General features: G+C 36.7%; 1 protein-coding gene across 2 annotated transcripts in view; it reads right to left on the bottom strand.

Moving 5' to 3' along the window:
- Window positions 1-15,533, bottom strand: part of TMEM135 (transmembrane protein 135) — a 285,580-nt gene that overhangs the window by 18,549 nt on the left and 251,498 nt on the right. For both annotated transcript variants that reach the window (XM_044919211.1, XM_044919212.1), the window contains 2 exons: window positions 12,803-12,844; window positions 471-617 (listed from right to left, as the gene is read on the bottom strand). In XM_044919211.1, the coding sequence (XP_044775146.1) occupies window positions 471-617; window positions 12,803-12,844 (189 nt within the window). The remainder of the gene's footprint in view (window positions 1-470; window positions 618-12,802; window positions 12,845-15,533) is intronic.

The raw sequence follows: 15,533 nt of genomic DNA, 5'->3' as shown, positions 1-15,533 counted from the left end.
TATTCCATTTCCAAAGCCCTGAAAATTTCTACTCTTACAAAAAACATTTATGTAAGGTTTGCTCCTTATTATTCCTCTATCTTCTTGAATGTGCCCCAGAACTTTTCTTTCTCCTTTCCACATTTGGAATATTTGATTAGCACATATTAACCTGTTTCCTAAAGTTCCCCATTCTAGCCTCCTGCAACTGTGTCTAGTTTGACATAGAAAACTATTACAAGTTCATATAAATCTATTCTAAAGGCATATGTTGGTCTATAGTCCAGACAAAAATAATAAATAACACTGACTTGCCATTATGTGCCTTTTATAAAACTCTATGCACTGTTTCTGGTAAAAAAAAAAAAAAAAAAGATAGATATGATATATATGTATATCATTACTGAAAAGAAAATAAAACACCTTGGCAAAGTACAAATATCATATAAAACAGTAACACAGTGTGCTAAATATCAAGATAAAAAACTTACACTGAATCCACAAGTTTCCTGATTAGAGCAATTATATTCAATCTTCTTGGCTTTTCTTCATGTTTCTCTGTCTTTTGTTCCACTTTTGCATATGCTGCTTCTGGTGAGTAAGAATGTGTGGGAATTTCTTCCCTCCCTACAATAAACCTAAAGAAAAGAGCACAATGTGAGGCATTTTCACCTTTAAAAAATAAAAGGAAAAAGACAATAAGGAAAAAAACCCATCCTGATTCTGTTAATATACAAATACATTCTGGAGAGTACCTTATCATTTGAAATAATGTTTTTCAAAATTTAAATAAAATCTTATCCTTTATAAGAAAATGCTGACAGCCATTTCTTTAATAACGCAATAAATTCTTCTATTAAGTTTTCTATTTTAGTTCCAGCATAGTTAACATACAGTGTTATATTAGTTTCAGGTGCATAATACACTGATTCAACATTATTCAGTGTTTATCAAGATAAGTGTACTATTAATCTCCTTCACCTATTTCACCCATCCCCCACCCACCTACCCTCTGGTAACCATTAGTGTGTTCTCTGTAGTTAAGAGTCTATTTCTTCGTTTGTCTCTCTCTCATTTTCTTTCCTTTGCTCATTTGTTTTGTTTCCTAAATTCCACATAAGAGTAAAATAATATGGTATTTGTCCTTCTCTAGCTGGCTTATTTTGCTTAGCATTATATTCTCTAGCTCCAACCATGTTGTTGCAAATGGCAAGATTTTATTCTTTTTTGTGGCTCAATATTCCATTGTGTGTATATTTGTATGTGTGTGTATGTATAAAACCTCTTCTTTATCCTATTGATGGACACTTGGGCTGCTTCCATAATTTAGCTATTGTAAATAATGCTGCAATAAACAGAGGGTACACGTAGTGTCTCTGTGAATTAGTGTTTCTGTATTTGGTAAATACCCACTACTGTGAGTACTGGGTTGTAGGGTAGTTCCATTTTCAACTTTCTGGGGAATCCCCATACTGTTTTCCAGCATGGCTGCACCAGTTTGCATTCCTACAAATAGTGCAAGAGGATTCCTATTTCTCCACATCCTTGCCAACACCTGTTGTTTCCTGTGTTGTTGATTTTAGCCATTCTGCCAGGTGTGAGGTGATAGCTCATTGCAGTTTTGCTTTGCAGTTCCCTGATGATCACCGATGGTGAGTATCTTTTCATGTGTCCGTTGGACATCTGGATGTCTTCTTTGGAAAAATGTTTGTTCATGTTGTCTGCCCATTTTTAAATTGAATTAGTTGTTTTTCAGGCACCAAGTTATAGAAGTTCTTTATAATTCTGGATACTAACCCTTTATCAGATATGTCATTTGCAAATATCTTTTCCCATCCCATAGGCCGTCTTTTAGTTTTGTTGATTATTACCTTTGCTGTGCAGAAGCTTTTTATTTGATGTAGTCCCAATAGCTTTATTTTTGCTTTTGCTTCCCTTGCCTCAGGAGACATATCTAGAAAAAAGTTGCTATGTCCGATATCAGAGAAGTTACTGCCTGTGCTCTCTTCTAGGATTTTTAGGGTTTTATGTCTCACATTTAGGTCCTTAATCCATTTTGAATTTAGCTTTATGTATGGTGTAAGCCAGTGGGCCAGTTTCATTCTTTTGCATGTTGCTGTCCACTTTTCTCAACACCATTTGTTGAAGAGGCTGTCTTTTTCCCACTGGATATTCTTTCCTGCTTTGTCGAAGATTAACTGACCATATAATTGTGAGTTTACCTCTGGTTTTCTATTCTGTTCCATTGATCTATGTGCCTATTTTTGTGCTAGTACCATGCTTGTTTTGATTACTAAAGCTTTGTAGTATAAGTTGAAGTCTGGAATTGTGACATCTCCAACTTTGCTTTTCTTTTTCAAAATTGCTCTGGCTATTCGGGGTCTTTGTGGTTCCATACAAATTTTAGGATTCTTTGTTCCAGTTCTGTGAAAAATGTTGTTGGTATTTTGATAGGGATAACATTAAATCTGTAGATTGTATACATTTGTGTAGTATGGACACTTTTACAATATTTGTTCTTCCAATCCATGAGCACAGATTATCATTCCACTTGTTTGTGTGGAAACAGCAACATTTTTTATCAATGTTTATAAATATTGTTTATAAATATATAAACTATATATAATATATATATAAAATATAAACTATAAAACATTGATAAAAGATAATTTATATATTTTTACACAAGTCTTTCACCTCCTTGGTTAAGTTTATTCCTAGATATTTTATTACCTTTGGTGCAATTGTAAATGGAATTGCTTTCTTAATTTCTCTTTCTGTTGCTTATTAGTATATAAAAATACCATGAATTTCTGTATGTTGATTTGGTATCATGTAATCTTACTGAATTCATTTATCAGTTCTAATAGCTTTTTGGTGGAGTCTTTAAGGTTTTCCATATATAGTATCATGTCATCTGCAAATAGAAAAAGTTTTACTTCTTCCTTCCTCTTTTCTGATCACTGTGGCTAGGACTTTCAGTACTACGTTAAATATGAGTGGTGAGAGTGGACATCCTTGTCTTGTTCCTGACCTTAGGGGAAATGCTCTCGGTTTTTCACCACTGAATATTATGTTAGCTGTGGGTTTTTCATTTATGGCTTTTATTATGTTGAGGTGTTCCCTCTAATCCCACTTTGCTGAGGGTTTTTATCATGAATGGATGTTTTATATTCTAAAAGGCTTTTTCTGCATCCATTAAAATGATCATTTGGTTTTTATTCCTTCTTTTATTGATGTGATCAATCACATTGATTGACTTGTGAATACTGAACCACCCTTGCACCCCAGGAATAAATTCCACTTGATTCTGGTGAATGAATTTTTAATGTATTGTTGGGTTCAGTTTGCTAGTATTTTGTTGAAAATTTTTGCATCTGTGTTCAGAAAGAGATATTGGCCTGTATTTCTCTTTTTTTGTAGTGTCTTTATCTAGCTTTGGTATCAGGGTAATGTTGGCTTCATAGAATAAATTAAGAAGTTTTCCTTTTCTATTTTTTGGAATAGTTTGAGAACAGGTGTTAACTCTTCTTTAAATGTTTGGTAGAATCCCCTTGTGAAACCATCTGGTCCTGGACTTTCGTTTGCTGGGACATAGGTTAACATTCTCCTACAATCTTTTTCATTTCTGTGCTTCGGTTGTTACTTCTCCCCTTTCATTTCTAATTTTATTTACTTGAGTCCTCTCTTTTTATTAATCTGGCTAAAGGCTTATGATTTTGTTGATTTTTCAAAGAACTGGCTCCTGGTTTCACTGATTTGTTCTATTGTTTTTTTAGTTTCTACTTTATTTCTGCTCTAATCTTTATTATTTCCTACCTTCTACTGGCTTGTGGCTTTGTTTGTTGTTCTTTCTCTAGTTCCTTTAGATGTAAGGTTAGATTGGTTGTTTATATAGGATTTTTCTTGCTTCTTGAGGTAGGCCTATATTGCTATAAACTTCCCTCTTAGAACAGCTTTTGCTATATCCCAGATTTTGGACTATTGTGTTTGCATTTTCATTTGTCTCCATGTATTTTTTATTTCCTTTGATTTCTTGGTTTACTCATTCATTGTTTAGTAGTATGTTATTTAACCTCCATGTATTTATGTGCTTTTCATGTTTTTTCTTGTGCTTGATTTCTAGTTTCATACCATTGTGGTCAGAAAAGATGTATTTTTATGACTTCAATTTTTCTGAATTTGTTGAGACTTGTTTTGTGGCCTAATATGTGATCTATTCTGGAGAATGCTCCATGTACACTTGAAAAGAATTCTGCTGTCTTAGGATGGAATGTTCTGACTATATCTGTTAGATCCATCTGGGCCAATATGTCATTCAAAACCACTGTTTCTTTGTTGATTTTGTTTGAATGATCTGTCTATTGATGTAAGTGAAGTGCTGAAGTACGCTACTATTATTGTATTACTATTGATCATTTTCTTTATGTTTGTTATTAACTGCTTTATGTATTTATTTGGGTGCTCCCAAGTTGGATTCATAAATATTTACAATTTTTATATCTTGTTGGATTGTATTGTTTATGATCATACAGTGTCCTTTGTCCCTTTTTACAGTCCTTGTATGAAAGTCTATTTTGTCGATATAAGTTGCTACTCAGGCTACATTTTCATTTCCATTTGCATGATAGATGTTTCTCTATCCCTTCACTTTCAGTCTGCATATGTCCTTAAGTCTGAAATGAGTCTCTGGCAGGCAGCATGTAGATGGGTCTTGCTTTTTTATCCATTCTGTCATCATGTGCCATGATTGGAGCATTTAGTCCATGTACATTCAAAGTAATTATTGATATGTATGTATTTATTGCCATTTTGTTACTTAATTATGGTTATTTTGATAGTTCCTCTCTGTTCCTTTCTTCTCTTGCTCTCTTCTTTCATGATTTGTTGGCTTTCTTTAGCAAAATATTTGGATTCCTTATTTATTTATTTATTTTTTAATTTATTACTGTTTTTGACTTGTAGTTACCATTAGGTTTATATATAACATCTTCCGCATATAGCAGTCTATGTTCAGCTAATGGTTGCTTAATTTTACTCCTCTCCTCTCCACATTTCAGATATTTGGTATCATATTTTACATCCTTTTATTTTGTGCTTCTCTTGACTGATTTTTATAGATATAAAAATTTAATAGATATAAAATAGATATAAAATAATAGATATAAAATAGATATAAAATAATAGATATAAAAATTTTATAGATATAAAAAATATAAAATATTTTTTTGTTGTTTTTGTGCTTCCTGTTTTTTCTTACTCTTACTTATGATTTTTGTTTTCCTCTTACAAAGCCCCCCTTAGCATTTCTTGTAGGGCTGGTTTAGTGGTCATGAATTCTTTTAACTTTTGTTTGTCTGGGAAATTCCTTCTAATCTAAATGACAGCCTTGCTGGATAGAATATTCTTGGCTTCCAATTTTTCCCTTTGAGCACTTTCAATATATCATACCAGTCCCTTCTGGTCTGCAAAGTTTCTGCTGAAAAATCAGCTGATAGCCTTATGGGGTTTCCCTGTATATGTAACCGTCTTCTTCTTTTTTTTTTTTTACAATCTTTAAAATTCTTTCCTGGCGCACCTGGGTGGCTCAGTCGTTAAGTGTCAGCCTTTGGCTCAGGTCATGATCCCAGGATCCTGGGACTGAGCCCTGCATCGGGCTCCCTGCCTGGTGGGAAGCCTGCTTCTCCCTCTCCTACTCCCCCTGCTTGTGTTCCTGCTCTCGCTATCTCTCTCTGTGTGTCAAATAAATAAAATCTTTAAATAAAATAAAATAAAATTCTTCGTTTATCACTATTTTTTACCATTTTAATTACTATGTGTCTTGGTGTGTACCTCCTTAGGTTGAATCCTAACAGGGGGATTTCTGTGCCCCTGAATCAGGATCTCTGTTTCCCTCCCATGATGTGGGAAGTTTTCAGCTATTACTTCTTCAAATACATTTTCTGCCCCCCTTTCTCTCTTATGCTTGATGGAGTCACTGAATTTTCTAAGTCTATTCTCATTATGTAGTATTTATTTGTCTCTCACCTGTTCAGCTTGATTGCTTTCCATTACTCTATCCTCCAGGTCACTTACAGGTTCCTCTGCTTCCTGTAGCCTACTGTTTATTTATTCCATCTATTGTATTTTTAATTTCATTTATCGAGTTCTTCACCTCTGATATGTTATTTTTTATCTCTCTCTTTTTTTTTAAGGAGTTTATTTATTTATTTGACAGAGAGAGACACAGCGAGAGAGGGAACACAAGCAGGGGGAGTGGGAGAGGGAGAAGCAGGCTTCCTGCCAAGCAGGGAGCCCGATGCGGGGTTCAATCCCAGGACCCTGGGATCATGACTTGAGCTGAAGGCAGGCACTTAATGACTGAGCCACCCAGGCACCCATTTTTTAGCTCTTTGTCAAGAGTTTCACTGATGTCCTCCACCCTTTTCTGAAGTCCACTATCTTTATGAGCATTACTTTAAATTCTTCATCAAGCATCTTACTTTTTTCTATTTCACTTAATCTCCTGCTGTGATTTTGTCCTGTTTTTTCATTTGGGACATATTCCTCTGTTTCCTCATTTTGTCTATCTGTGTCAGTTTCTCTTTGTTAGGAAAGTCAGCTACACCTTCTGCTCTTGAAAGTAATGGCTTCATGAAGAAGAGGTCCTGTACTGCTCTGCAGTACAGTGTCCCCTGTTCACCAGAACCTGGCACTTCAGGGGAATCTCCTGTTTGTGTTCCTTGTGTTGTGTCTGAGTCGCTTTTTCTTTCAGTCCAGACATCTTCTTTGACTCTGTATCTGTTGTGGGCTTTGCTTGCTCTCTGTGGTGTTAGTGAGACACAGGCTGCGAGCTCTGAGAAGACATCAGGTGAGCTAAGGGCTGAGGTCAGCATGCTTGGAGTGTGCCAGTCCTCAGCAGAACACATGGGCAAGGCACACTGCTAGCAGGTTAGGTAGCAAGTGTCTGCGCAGTGCTGCCCACAGGTGGCCCTGTGTTTATGCTGGGCAGCAGGGGAGGAAAATGGTGCCTGCCACCTCCTTTGTTCCCAGAGAAGTCCCCTAACACACTCAAAATCAGTATAAACATATCTTCCTCCTGTTTGTCCCAGGCACTATGCAAACTGTCATTTCTATGTTGCCTATGGGCTGCTGTATCTTTAAAGGCGGGATCCAGCTATCACTCACTCTCCCATCTTGCCCAGTGCTGAGTCAGCTGACTTTTTAAGCTTCAGACTCCAAATCCTGGGATTTATACAAACTCATGGAATTCAGCCCCTCTGGTTTTCAAAGCCAGATGTTATGGTTTGGGATCCCTAGTGTGAGAGACTGTTTTCTTTCCCCTCTCTACACCCGTAGCTCCCTCCCTCCTGTGGGCAGCTCCCAACCACTGTTTCTACCCTTCGTAACCTCTCAGATGCAGCTTTTTTTTCTTTAAAGAGTTCATTTATTTATTTGAGAGAGAAAAAGAGAGAGGGAAAGCACAGAGGGAGAATGAGAGGGAGAAGTAAACTCCCCACTGAGCAGAGAGCCCGACATGGCACTCAATCCCAGGACCCTGAGATCATGACCTGAGCTGAAGGCAGACACTTAACTGACTGAGCCACCCAGGCACCCCTCTCAGATGCAGCTTCTTTACATTTAGTTGTGAAGTTTGTTCTGCCCATCTTTGGATTGCCCTCTAGTGTATTTACACGGATGTGAGTGATATCTAGTTGTCAACATGGGATGGGGTGAACTTAGGGTCCTGCTACTCCACCATCTTCCCAAGCTTCCCAACAATGCATGTATTTTAAAATCAAATTAACCAAGTAAAATACAGAATAACACTTTTATGATGCACCCTTTTAACTTAAGTTACCACTTTTTAAAGATATTACACACCTTGAGGTTTTTTCAAACAAAAAAGCAGGTGAAATATTTACTTGGGTCTACTAGTTGATCAAAAAATTCTATTTTTTTGTCTAAATTCTACTAATAGTTACAATTGAATGAGGTTCTCATTTTTCAGTATAAAGTTATATCTCATGTCACTTTGAGTCATAAAATAGCTGCAATGCAATATTAGGTCATATAAAGATATTCAGGGAAATGGAGGAATCTAAAGACTGAGAATCATAAAATGGTCAAGATTCCATGCATTCTCACATAATTTCATTAGAAAACCTTAAACTCAATATTATTCTAATCTAGTTATTTCTCTTCTGAAAAACCTAATATCTGGGAGAAGACACTATTCTTATCTCATCAAAACTGGAGTATTTTTTTTCCCAGACAATGCAAAAGAAAAGAAAGAAAAGAAAAGAAAAAAAGAGTTGCTACCATTAGATATCATTCAATCAGTATCCTTTACTAGTTTTCCATTTTTACTGTTTGTACCTTCACTATGAGTCATTGCTCTTATAAAGAATAACTAAGCTTTCTTAAGAGAACTCTACCTGCTGAACTTTCAGAAAATACCATAAAATGCAGACAAAAACAAGGGATCAGTAATACTACACTAAGGTTCTGGAACATGGGACCTATGACAAATAGAATAAGAAAATGTAAACACTCAGAAAAGAGAGGTGAAAAAAGCTATTACTATCAACAACTGTATCCCATCTCATTCGGACAAACTTGGTAAAATATCTAGCTTATTAAATCATAAAGGGCACGTAATGAGATTGTCACAAGGTGGCAGTTGTGCAGTCTCAGTAGCTGTTATTCCAAAAGAATTTGGTTCTTAATCATGGGTGTGCATGGAGAGTTCAAGGTCTGTACTACTGTTCTTTATAAACAAGACAAAAACTATGTTAGAACAGATAAAATCATCTCTCTCACACTGTTCATAACACTGTTTCTCTTTTGGCCAGGACTAACCATCTCAGATTAGAGGTCACTTCCTTGGAGAAACTGTCCCCGCCCAAGCTGCAGTGAGTTAGCAATCCTTCCCTTGTGCTATCAAGGCCCAATGAGTTCCCAATAGCAGAAGCACCTTATTAGTAGTTTGCATCCCCCATTAAACTGTGGGTCTGTGAGACTCTATACATCTTTTGCTATTACACCCCAGGGACTGGCACATAGTAAAAATTTAATTAATACATACTGAATGATCAAATATAGTAATAATGAGCATTTTCTGAACATTTACTATATGACAGGACAGTACAGAGGATTAAATCATTTAATCCTCATAGCAACACTACGAAGTAGGTGCCATCATTTCTGTGAGAGTTAGCATGAAAAAGCATTTGACCACATCCAAAAACAGTTATTACTTGGACCCAAAAAACTGTCTGACTCTAAAGCCTGGGCTCTTAATCACTAAGCTGCCTATACACTTCTAAGTATTAAACTATGTTGATGCAGGTTTGGTATACCATAAGGCTCCTGAACTGGTTCCCAGCTTTTGACTCTATCCTTGACTCTTTCTGTCTGTTCTCATAACTTCTACTAAATTAGCAAGAATTAATAACCATTTTTTTCCAGAATATTTTCCTATAATACAGAGTAAATTCTAAGTGCAAATAGTTCAATCCAGCCCCTTATTTTGAGTGGATTTGACGAAGAGACACAAAAATATCGGATACATTTTGAGTTTCTGTAAGGATTCTGGAGCCTATGGAGAGACACGGGAAAAGGCAAAGTTTTCTCTTTAGGAAAATCAACTTTTGATTTTGTTATAAACTTTTGACATAACATAGAATCTTTACATTCAATGCAACAACAACAAAAAGTTATTTTCTGAAATGTTTCATGATCTTTCAATGAAAAATATAATATGAAAAAATTACCGCTGTGTATTATGACTTAGTTACTGTTACCAAAGAGTTTCCACAACCAAAGATACTCTTACTCACACAGGGGACTCAATTTGTCCCCTCCCAAACTAGCTTCCTTGCACACCATTTGATTTTCTGTTAATAGCACCTTTTTCATGTACTTAGGTTTTTTTTTTTTTTAAAGATTTTATTTATTTATTTGACAGAGAGAGAAATAGCGAGAGCAGGAACACAAGCAGGGGGAATGGGAGAGGGAGAAGCAGGCTTCTTGCCGAGCAGGGAGCCCGATGTGGGACTCGATCCCAGGACCCTGGGATCATGACCTGAGCCGAAGGCAGACGCTTAACGACTGAGCCATCCAGGCGCCCTGTACTTAGGTTTTCAAAACTTGGCTCGTAGCAAGGATTGGAGGGAAAGAGGAAGAAAGAAAATATCAATCAGTAGGATTGATATTTCCTTTGACACCAGTCTCAACATTGCCTCTTTCTCTTTAATCCTCCACTGTCGCCAAATCCCAGTCCTTATCACTTCATCTTTCTTCCTTCTGATTCTCTCTTTCACAATGTCTGTCCCAAATACTGTGGCCAGACTAATCTTTCTGAAACAATGTCAACTACCCTGCTCAAAACCCTTTAGTGGCTCTCTACTGCCCATCTTATCAAATTCAAATTTGTCTTCTTTTATTTCTGTTTAGGTCTTCCATAATCTGGCCCTGCTCTGACCATCATTTAAAAAATCAAAAAACCCTACAAAACCTTATGATCCCTAAAATAAGCTTTTCATACCCATTAAGTTGATTTTCCCACTCTTACCTCATATTTCATGTTTATAATTTTCATACTTTTGCTAACATTATTCACTTCTACCCAGAAGGTTCCTCCTCTTCCCTTCTAGTTCTCTAAAGCTATCCTTCAAGTGTAGTTTAAGGCTTATCCCCATAAGAATAATAATAACAGTAATAGCCAACATTTCTTGAGCACTATGTGCCATGCACAGTTCTAAACACTTTTCATGCATTAACTCATTTGATCCTCAAAATAACCTAAAAAAGACAATCATATGAAATCTTTAGCATACCGAAGCCTACCCTAATTTTTCCCTCCTATACTTATAATAAATACTCCACACCTAATCTTCACTAAGCAACTACTATATGTACTTAGAAGAACAAAAAAGGCAACATTTATAATACAAACTGGAAGAGCATTAGGTTTCAAGTAAGTATATGCAGTCACTGTGTGACATTAAATTAGTTAAGTATTCTAAGCCTCATGTCGCATGGGCATAAAAATACCCATCTCACAGAACTGCTGTGAAAATTTTCTAATCTATGTGAAAATGCTTGGTGAACTGTAAAATACAATGAAGTGCTGCCAACCAACGTTTCTACACTATCTACTACTATCGGCCAATAACTATGGCAAGAGATGGCATACAGGGTGAAAAGCAGATTCTAGTGACTCTAGTGAAGCTTATGATCCAAAATGTGTCTGACATGAGCCCTGTCCTAATGAAGCCAATAATGTGGTACCACACAATTCAGTATTTAATTTTGCAGTAATTATTCACATGTAGTTTTGTTTTTCCAATGCTCCTTGAAGAGAGAGTTCTTCTAATTCTTTCCTAACACCCAGTGATATGAGGCACATAATAGGTCCCAAAAGCAGTTGTTGATTTTTTTTTTTTTTTAAAGATTTCACTTATTCATTTGACAGAGAGAGACACAGTGAGAGAGGGAACACAAGCAGGGGGAGTGGGAGAGGGAGAAGCAGGCTTCCCACGGAGCAGGGAGCCCGATGCGGGGCTCGATCCCAGGATCCTGGGACCATGACCTGAACCGAAGGCAGACGCTTAACGACTGAGCCACCCAGGCACCTCCAAAAAGAGTTGTTGATGCCTGATTTTTAGGGGGAAAGAAATACAATAAATTACTCTTTTAGTAAAATATCGTAAAAGTGACTGTGACTGCTGCAATTATTTTGGGCTAGAAAACTGAGTCGATAAACATCTATTGTAATTATACGTAATAATATTACTTTTTGAAAAAGTTAACTTGCAAATTCTCTTAACATAAAGGTAAATAAACTACTCCTCACACCAGTCAGAATGGCTAAAATTAACAAGTCAGGAAACGACAGATGTTGGTGGGGATGCGGAGAAAGGGGAACCCTCCTACACTGTTGGTGGGAATGCAAGCTGGTGCAGCCACTCTGGAAAACTGTATGGAGGTTCCTCAAAAAGTTGAAAATAGAGCTACCATATGATCCAGCAATTGCACTACTGGGTATTTACCCCAAAGATACAAAAGTAGGGATCCGAAGGGGTACATGCACCCCGATGTTTATAGCAGCAATGTCCACAATAGCCAAACTGTGGAAAGAGCCAAGATGTCCATCAACAGATGAATGGATAAAGAAGATGTGGGATATATATACAATGGAATATTATGCAGCCATCGAAAGGAATGAGATCTTGCCATTTGCAACGACGTGGATGGAACTGGAGGGTATTATGTTGAGTGAAATAAGTCAAACAGAGAAAGACATGTATCATATGATCTCACTGATATGAGGAATTCTTAATTGCAGGAAACAAACTGAGGGTTGCTGGAGTGGGGGGTGGGGTGGGAAGGATGGGGTGACTGGGTGATAGACACTGGGGAGGGTATGTGCTCTGGTAAGCGCTGTGAATTGTGCAAGACTGTTGAATCTCAGATCTGTACCTCTGAAACAAATAATGCAATATATGTTAAGGAAAAAAAAATGAAGAAGAAGAAGGTAGCGGGAGGGGAAGAATGAAGCGGGGGAAATCGGAGGGGTAAACGAACCATGAGAGACGATGGACTCTGAAAAACAAACAGGGTTCTAGAGGGGTGGGGGGTGGGAGGATGGGTTAGCCTGGTGGTGGGTATTGAGGAGGGCACGTTCTGCATGGAGCACTGGGTGTTATGCACAAACAATGAATCATGGAACACTTCATCTAAAACTAATGATGTAATGTATGGGGATTAACAAAAGAATAAAAAAAATTAAAAACAAAACAAAACAAAAAAACCCCATAAAGGTAAATAAACTACTTACCTAAGAGCAGAGAATGTAAATCCTTTCAAACCATCTTTGCACCTAAAACAATAAAAATTATGATAAAGTAACAATTTTTGAAATATAAAGTAGTATATTAAGTAGCTATTAAAATTTATTCTGAAACAGATTACTTTTATTTTTAAAATTTTTTTATTTTTTTAAAGATTTTATTTATCTATTTGACAGAGAGAGAGAGACAGCGAGAGAGGGAACATAAGCAGGGGGAGAGGGAGAGGGAGAAGCAGGCTTCCCGCCGAGCAGGGAGCCCGATGCGGGGCTCAATCCCAGGACCCTGGGATTATGACCTGAGCCGAAGGCAGATGCTTAACGACTGAGCCACCCAGGCGCCCCTGAAACAGATTACTTTTAAAAGGTGAAACTTTTAGGACAGTGATCTGAGCAGTACAAATGCAACAAACAAGCAAGCCATCTTACACAGGATGATTAAAATTTCCTATGTCAAATTAACATAATTTAAGGCTCAACTCTCCTATTTGCAGGTGGAAGAGAGATTTAAGTATATCTTCTAAGGGCTCCATGTGGACTTAAAATGAAGGTTCAGAGTGGAATATTCATTTTACCCAATCCCTGGGGGAGCAAATTGTTGAGAAGAAAAGGCCAAATACACCTGCTGGGTATTATGAATAGATCAATTCAAGGTCCTGACTTCTCCCTACTTATTAATTCAGTGAATGCAGAGCAGTGTAGAGCTGGCAGGCACAAAAAGGCTTCAAGTTTAGTTCAACAGTTTTAACTTTTGAGTAAGCCCAATCAGAATGGATAACATAGCAAGGGAACAGAGTGGGGGTAAGGGGAGGGCACAGAGGCAGGAGTTCAAATAATATTTATTGAGTATTTACTATTGCTGGACATTGTTTTGGGCACTTTATATGTGTTGTCTCATTTAATTATATCACACCTCTATGAATAAGTATTTCTCTATTCTATAGCTGGGCAGAGTCCCCCTCCCCCAAAACGGGCAACTTCCAAGAGGTCACAAAATAAATAATAGTCGGAATTCAGGAAAAAAAAGTTCCTCTGACTTAAAAGCTGTGGTTTTCTCTTATACCTCCTTCTGAAATAGTGTATTCCTTTTAACTGGGGGAAGGTTCAAACTGCATGACAATTAAAAAAAGATTCTCAGATCTGCAAAAAATATTTAAATAAGATTTTAAAATGGGGACATTACTATACTAGTCTTAATGGCCTGCTTTATAAGTATGATCAAGTTACTAAAGAATTGTTGTATATCTAGTATCAGAATCCTTTGGAGAAACTATAGAGATTGGTGATACAATGATGCTCAAATGTATGTTAATTTTAGACACTGGATATTCTTGGATAAAAAGTACAGCCTCAAATCTAATTGGGCAACTCTCTCAGTATACCTTTTATATGAAAGGTCACAAAGGAAATGCATAAAAATAAAAGAATTCCTTCTGAACAAGTCTAAATGTAGGTATTTTTACTGGGGGACACACAGAATCTCAGAAAAGAATTTAATTCGTGTGCATAGATCTTTTAAAACACTTAAGAATTCATTTTAATTAAGAAACATGATCTACTTTGCGATCGTGTTAACAGTGAGAAATGTAATCACAGAATTAGGTAACATACTACATAATTACTCACCCCACACAGAATGAGGGTAAAGGCAAAAGAATTCATATGTTAAGCTAAAAATATGCATGAGAAAATTATAGCATTAACATCCTTAAACTTATCTTTTTTCCATCTGAAGTGTTTCTCAGTAATTTAAAACCCATAATTGGGCAATTTCTAGATAGGTGGGGTGGTGAGCGGGTTAGGCTAGGCGTCTACTGACTGGAAAACAGAAAGCAGCAGATTGATTAAAGATTATATACAAGTGGGAACAAATTTTGGCTTTGGTATGCTATTGTTAAGAGATAGCCATTTATCTTTGTGCAATGCTGAATAGATAAAGGATTCTGACAACTTGGTCTAGTCAGGATTGCATATTTGTGACCTTAAACAATAAATCTAATTGCAGACCAAACATCAAAAAGTAGCTTTCAAATAAAAAAGGGCATGTACAAATGAATTTGCAATTTCATTATGATGGAAGTTTGGTTCTTTCAGCAGAACCCTGTGGGAAGCACTTCATATTGATAAAGTCTTAGCCCGAATTCAAAAGGGGCTATTCTTCTTTCCATTCATGTGTATAAGGTCTGTTAATGTAATTGAGGGTCAGATGTCTATGTCAAAAGAACAAAAAAGTAATTATTCCCCTAAAAAGAATCTTTAAAATAATAATATCGCCCTGCATTTTGATACCAAGAGTATTGTCTGAGCCTTAGCCTAACTATGAAACACTATCGTAATCTGAGTTAAATGTAAAAAGTATGGTATGCACAGAAAGATTTATACAGAACAGACCCCATTAGAAGGGGCCTCACTATTTAACAGATCAGTTATTATAATGCAAATCAAATTACTTTCTGCATTCGCGTCTTAAGGCTCACTGATTTCCTCAACAAATACTGACTGAATGCCTACTATGTGTAAGCACTAGTTTCAGATCTAAGGAAGTAACAGCGGACAATAGAGAATCTCTGTTTCCATTCAGGTGACATTCTGGGCCAGGGAAATGTACGAGGAAAACAAGTAAATATGTCTGGTGGTGATAAGTGCTAGGCAAAACACGACGCAGGGGAAGAGGAGAAACAGATGTGGTCAGGCCTTCTTATCTTAGGTAATGTAATCCAGA

Source organism: Neomonachus schauinslandi, chromosome 11 (genome assembly GCF_002201575.2).
Source record: "Neomonachus schauinslandi chromosome 11, ASM220157v2, whole genome shotgun sequence".
Lineage (NCBI taxonomy): Eukaryota > Metazoa > Chordata > Mammalia > Carnivora > Phocidae > Neomonachus > Neomonachus schauinslandi.
The sequence above is the reverse complement of the archived record's forward strand: the minus strand, read 5'-3'. Positions and strand labels throughout refer to the sequence as shown.